General features: G+C 37.6%; 1 protein-coding gene across 1 annotated transcript; it reads right to left on the bottom strand.

The window, feature by feature from the left end:
- Positions 1-896: 896 nt before the first annotated feature.
- On the bottom strand, positions 897-5,142 carry LOC148739711 (uncharacterized). The gene is made up of 4 exons (XM_088750121.1): positions 5,032-5,142; positions 4,625-4,750; positions 3,952-4,076; positions 897-1,007 (listed from the first exon to the last, which is right to left on the bottom strand). Exons 2-4 carry the CDS (start codon positions 4,659-4,661, stop codon positions 1,002-1,004), a joined length of 168 nt encoding a protein of 55 aa, XP_088606247.1. The 5' UTR covers positions 4,662-4,750; positions 5,032-5,142; the 3' UTR covers positions 897-1,001.
- Positions 5,143-6,978: the final 1,836 nt, after the last annotated feature.

Here is a 6,978-nt window from a genome sequence, read left to right as displayed (position 1 = left end):
GGTTAGTTGCAATAAGGGCATTTCCGGTGAGTTGCAATAAGGGTATTTCCGGTGAGTTTGCAGGTCCTCCTGGAAAACAGTATATTTTCCATGTACACTTCAAGGCCGTAAAAATATCAACCTTCTTAAAAGCTCGCATCGCCTTAATCATTATTTGCCTTTTCTTCTTTCTTTTTACTTTTTAATCAACGCTTATTCTGAGTAGACTTTATCAAAGCTCTTAATTTCGAGACAGAACTTGAGATAGGCTAAGTGATATAAGCGTCATTTATTTCCTAATGGAATTGTTCCATATTTCCATTCGTGACTTCTCTGGAAGGCTCAGTATCAGAGTTTCAGGCAGAGTTCCAGGCATACTTTTGATAGCTTAATTGGTACCGTGCCTTCATAAGTTGCAATAGAGTAAAATTTATGTATTCCAAAAGAGCAATGATTCCTCAGATGCTACGCGTAGAAGCCCGCATGAAACAGACGGTAATTTTAATATCCAAAGCCCTCATCAGGTGTTAGCTCGACAAACATACATTTCAAGCATTTTTTTTTTTGAGAAACACGGGCAATTTCTTTTTCCGATGGGTGTGCCTGCACCGGGAGAGATGGAAAGGTCGTTAGAACGATAGAAACTCTAAATTCGTTCAAGAAGAACATAAGAAAAGTCGTATTCAAAAAAATTAACTCTGCTCACTTAATGAATAATATGTTTAAGCCGGGTTGGTTTTAAATTGAACTGCTGAAAAAAATTACAGGTTTCTAGGGCCGTATGTAACCCCGTCGCACTTCCATTAACACAATGGAATAAGAATTGTTTATAAATTAAAAAAAAAAAAACAAACAAACAAAAAAGAGGACACACAAACAAAAAAACAAACAAACAAAAAAGAGGACACGCACTCTGATGCGCGAGAACGATCAACTTTATTGATGAGTGTACAAATATGTATATTTTTGCCTCTATTGTGAAAACGTTTGCCGCTGAAGTCTTTTCTTTTTCCTCTGTCACATCAAGCCTATCAATAAAGAGACAACATGGAAGTGATTATAATAAACTTCGAGTCGTATGCTGTAATAAATTTGATTTAATCTGATTTGTGCCTATTTACAGTACAACCTAACCTAGATGTCGATGTCGACGAATGTCTTGTCTCGCTAAAAACACTGATCAAGTTAATGTACAGCAATTACTTTCAAATGTCAATCGATTAGATCAAAGGTCCAGTGTACAAACAAAACATTACATAATGAATCGCTAAAACACGTGTCATTTCACGTGGGTCCGCGTGTAACATGTGCGAAGAATCTGACAGTGATAAACTGAGTTTGATATTGACACAATTATAATTGTAATACATAACTATGACTGAATTGGAATTAGTAGAATCCGCAAATGACACTACAAAAGTCATATTTTGTTAACTGATGTTCGACAAGCTAATATTGACTTCTTGATATCATCCTAGTGCACGCTAATACTTTTAATCGAATGGCAACCCAGATGTTTCGTCAGTTCATAAGGTTATTAGGGATATTAGGTTATTAGGATTATTAGGGTTATTAGGTTATTCTAAGGTTATTAGGGATTAGTTGGTGAAGATTACTTTGTGAAAAGTGTTGCCATAATCCTTCTCTCTGGAATATTTAACGAACGCTTGCTCAGATCAGCTTTTATTGTGATGCCTTTCACCTCGTTTCATACAGCATCGCATAGCTCAAAACGAACTTAAACAACAGAAATACAAGGAAAATATTGGCGAGGATTCCCAAACATTTTGGAGCAAAACAGAGCAACCCATTTGGATATCTCACGAGGGAGATTATCACAAATGAACGAGTTAAGTGTTTGGTTACCTATTTAGTGTGGAAATTTTAAACCCGAGTTTGACTAATGGTCATGAGTCGTGGGTCGTGGGTCGTGGGTACAAGTCGTGGGTACAAGTCGTGGGTCGTGGGTGTGGGTGTGGGTGTGGATAAAAGTCGTGGGTGTGGTTAATACTTAATAGTAAAAATAACCATTTAAAATATTAAATATAATAATACATAAATTTTATACAACCCTGTCATTCATTAATTCAACTGTTCTTTCTTCTAGTTATTTTATTTTGTTTATTCAATTTACCCTACTTTACGTCTTTTTTTATCTGTTATCTCACTGTCAATGAAATTAGTTTCAGTTTCGCGACGGGAAGAGAGATAAATCTTGTAATTACATTAAATTAGTTTCACAACACGATATTTCCAGATCCGTCACCAGCGCGATCGCCGACGAACGTTCATTGGTCGGCTACTCTGAAACTTGATTTCTCCCTTTTTCTGCTTTTTAGGGTAGTTATGAAACAATTTTTAGTGTGATAGAAAAAATCCGAGCCCCAGATGGGACTTGAACCCACGACCCTCCGTAAACTAGTCGGATGCTCTAACCACTGAGCTACTGGAGACTCTATGGTGAGCAAGGGTCAACTTATGGGCCTCGACTGGAACCGCATCGCGCGGCTACACAGTCAAGTATTGGTAAGCACCTGTGAAAATTCACTAACAGCATTACGCTGTCACATTAAGGGATATCAAGATGCGGCCAACCAACCTCCAAAGTGAGCATGTAAAGATGAAACAATTTTTAGTGTGATAGAAAAAATCCGAGCCCCAGATGGGACTTGAACACACGACCCTCCGTAAACTAGTCGGATGCTCTAACCACAGAGCTACTGGAGACTCTATGGTGAGCAAGGGTCAACTTGTGGGCCTCGACTGGAACCGTATCGCGCGGCTACACAGCCAAGTATTGGTAAGCACCTCAGGTAGTTAGGGTAGTTGTCAAGGGAAATCCATAGGAAATTCTTTTGTTCTCTTGCGGTTTTCAAGCCCCTGACGATAAAACTTTCCCGAGGTAATTTACTTAGGGAAAAATCGGTCACACTTGCAAATTTGAGTTTCCCTAGGGAAACTGTCAACAAGTCAAGTTTCCCTTGGACAAAGCCCTGTAGTGTGACTACAGCTAATATCGCGTTTACGATCCTCCACTGTCGAGTTACCAGTCTGGCAGAGGTTATGTGTGTACCTTTTGAGTCAGTCGACTTGTGCACAATCAGTTTTCCTTTGTGTATACAGTGTGTAATTACCAGATTTATCTATCATTCTTTTGTCATTTATGTTGTCAGACGAGATCTCGGAATTTCTGTTCCTTGGCCCCTGACTTTAGCCGCAAATATAGAATTCACGAGCGCTGTCGCAATTTTAACGTTATAGTACTTCTACTATATGAAATCATTTTTGGTACAATCGTACAAAGCAACTCAGGTGTCTCGTTAACACAGACCTCGAAAACGCAGAAAGTAGACCGCAGACTGCAGACCGCAGACTGCAGACCGCAGACTGCAGACCGCACAGCTCGAAAAACGTGTACACAGTATGTAATTATAAGATTTATCTCTCTTCCCTTTGTTATCAAACGAGAGCTCGGAATGCGTCACGAAACTGAAACTAATTTCATTGACAGTGAGATAACAGATAAAAATAGACGTAAAGTAGGGTAAGTTGAATAAACAAAATAAAATAACTAGAAGAAAGAACAGTTAAATTAATGAATGACAGGGTTGTATAAAATTTATGTATTATGTATTATTATATTTAATATTTTAAATGGTTATTTTTATTATTAAGTATTAATCACACCCACGACTTTTACCCACACCCACACCCACGACCCACGACTTGTACCCACGACCCACGACCATTAGTCAAACTCTTTTAAACCCTAACCTGTTCCGGATTTTTTGTTGAACGTTATCTGTTCTTGGTAATAGGTTCATGAAGACAGTGCTTCAAACAGCGGGCAATAAATCATTCTTAGATACTTTTTTGTAAGTTATTACTATAGCAAACCTCTATTCAGTGAACAAAATTCATCATTAAAACTACTGGCTGAATCAAACAAACTATCATCCTGGCCGGCCTTACCTCTATCAGCGGCTTGTGGCACTGTTCACAGCTCAGTTTACAGTTTAGCTTCATGTATAGCGGATTTTTAGAGCATTCCCCTTGTTTAGCCCATGCGTGACAGTTTATGTCCGAGTCTGCACACTCTGCCGAGAAAAAAAAAGGGGGGTTTACACATATCAAAGACAATGAATAAAAAACAACGCTAACGACGCTAAAACAAGGAGGTCACAAGATTAAAGGAAACTTCCCTTAACTCTGTCCCAAGTTCGTTTCCAAAGCCCTTAGCACTTCCATGGAAATTTACTTGTGCAGTTGTTTGTTTGCTTGCGTTGTCTGTTTGCTTTCCTTTTACTTTTCCTCTATTCTTTTTTTTTTTTTTCTTCAATTGTTCTGCTCGGTAGTGTATAAAATGAAAATAAGAGACATCATTTTGCCCTCGTATATCAGTTTTTGTCCTGTCAAAAGTAATCCCGAAAACGTAGCTGAGAGTTGGTTTTCTACTGTCACAATATTCTATATTCGCAAAGAAGGGAAATTTACAACCTATCATATATGTTTTTTCTACGTTGTCGTAATGTGTTTTTTTGACTTGACCCCAGGATGCTATGGCCACAAATGTTTCAGAAGTCATCAAACTTCTACTAACTTATGTCGCCCCTGTTACTCGTGCCAGAACGTAAAAGGTAATTACCACAAGTGTTACAGCTTTTCTGACATTTTACTTTCATTCAGAACGGATTACTTTCGCAATCGCCTTTGTCAGCCCAAATCGGACATTGGACCCCGTCACTATCTTTGCAAGTTACCATTCCCGTTCCTGCATTAATAAATCAAAGTTAAGAAGAAGTCACACGACCCAAGAAACCAAGTCTTGTTCTACATCTGTCACTAAATGTTACATTAACTGAATCGTTATGCAAAATGTCCTTCCCTTAACTTTGATACTCAAACGAGACTACTAACAAACAAAGCCTATTGTTACTGGAAAACAGTAGGAAAATAGCTCAATTTCACACCATAAAACCCTTTATTCTTGACTTGTCTCTGCTCGTTGTGTCTCTTTAGTAAAAGAGACACGTATGATTTGATAGTGTTTACCTTTTTCGCAATGCTCTCCTTGGAAACCTTCGGGGCACAGACAGCGGTAACTTGAGCCCTCCCTAAGGACTCGGCATTCGCCTCCATTCAGGTATGGTTTTGAAAAACAAGGGCTATCTCTTTTTCTGATTAAAGAACCTACACATGTTAAGACCAGATTAATCACTGTAACATGTTGCTCAAACATAATTTAATATGTACTTGCTTCTTACAAATCTACCTGGAAAATCTTCACTCAGTTTCCGCCGCTGTTACGCACGCTGTTACGCACTCAGATGACAAAACAAATACCCAGCTTTTGCGGACCTTTTTTAGCGAAACTTTAAAATTGATATGTTCAGTTCGAACTAATAATTTGGTTCACTGAGTGCAAAAAAATTGTTCGTTTTTAATTCGTGACTTATGACTATTTACACTTTGCTACTTTCGCCGAAAAAAACAACGAGAGAACATTTTAAGCACTTTTCAAACAACTCTTTCATTCGCAAACAAAAATTTCTGAAGCAAGCAAGGGTCTCAAAATGGCTTTAGATTCCGTGGCAGCTTTTATTCTATTAAAATTTAATGATAATTATGGTCAAATTGGCGATATTAAGCAACTGTAAAGAAGTACGAGTTTATTACTACCTGTCTGAAATCCAAGCTCTGGCAACGACAGGATGGCACGTTAAAAGAGATTATAAATTGCAGTCTATAATCTCTTACATGTTACTTGTCGGTATAGATTCAAAGTATGTAGAATTTTCCTCTCTTGAAACATCTTAGCTTAACAAGGGTATGATTTAAAGCCTTTATTAGGATAAAGCCCCCGTCCCTTTAGGAGAGATGGTTTCGAGAACTTGATCTAACTGCGCCTGGTTATTGATATTGCCTCATTATATTTCCTGAGGGGAGGTTTTGCAAATCCATGCAATTAGTTATCTCTTGGTTACTAAGTGAAACTGCTTTTTTAACCTTTTTCGTGAATTCTTTTCTTTCCTTGAGTCTTATGGACCGCTCGAGACTAATGACAACATATATACTACATTGACTGTGCACGTGATATCGTAGACTCGTTTTTTTCCTCGTTCTTTTTTCACAGCAGCTAAACTAATCTCTTGTCTATCTTTAACATCGGTAGGTTATACTTAGAAAATAATGCAATATAAAACGAATATACTGAGGGAATGAGTTCGAAACAATAGGATCCACATCTAAGATAGATATAGTATTAAGCAAATTTCAGCTGTCGTCAATTCAAGTGCAACATAAGAAAATCTCTACGAACTGAGAGTTATTTCTTAAGCCCATATACCTTGCACCAGAACTTGACATGCTCCAAAGACACAAAGAGCTATTAACATCGTAAGGCAAAAACCTTCCTCTCGATTGCTAGTGACCCGGCCCATCGCTTACATAAAATGCTTCAATCGTCAGGGCCGTCGAGTTATAATCTCCGGTGCAAAAGGCGGTTTGCGATTCCCAAATGTAGGACCGAGCGTTTCAAAAATAGTTTTTTAGTAAGATTATGTATTAACAACGAATTTTAGTGCTCGGTGAGGTTTGCAAATGAGATCGATGCCGTTGTATATACTTTAACAGTTCAAGCTTTCATCATATTTATAGGACATTATTATTTATTTAGGGCTTTAATACTATCATATTACTATTATAAGCTCTATTTTATACTTTATTGTAAATACACAATTCAGCTCAGTGGCTGCAAGGTTCTTACATATAAACTATCTGTCTATCTATTTATCTATCATGTTAGTTCGTTTAACTGGTATCTATTAGTTGCTGTAATGTTTATACCCTATTAATTAAGTGATTTGACTAAAATGAACGATAAAAAAAAAACAGCTGCCTAGAATAAGGGCGCATTTTAATACCTTGATGCAGCACTTATTCGAGGAATATGTAGTTTTGTTTAGAAACAAAAGAATATTCTTCGAAACAGGTGATAAA

Source organism: Stylophora pistillata, chromosome 2 (genome assembly GCF_964205215.1).
Source record: "Stylophora pistillata chromosome 2, jaStyPist1.2, whole genome shotgun sequence".
Lineage (NCBI taxonomy): Eukaryota > Metazoa > Cnidaria > Anthozoa > Scleractinia > Pocilloporidae > Stylophora > Stylophora pistillata.
This window is presented reverse-complemented; position numbering and strand designations above follow the sequence as displayed.

Bases quoted from the DNA above. Each gene is read 5' to 3' on its own strand.
- LOC148739711 (XM_088750121.1), bottom strand. From the start codon at position 4,661: ATGAAAGTAAAATGTCAGAAAAGCTGTAACACTTGTG. The intron at 4,077-4,624 runs GTAATTACCTTT...TTTTCTCGGCAG, and splicing joins GAAAAGCTGTAACACTTGTG to AGTGTGCAGACTCGGACATA.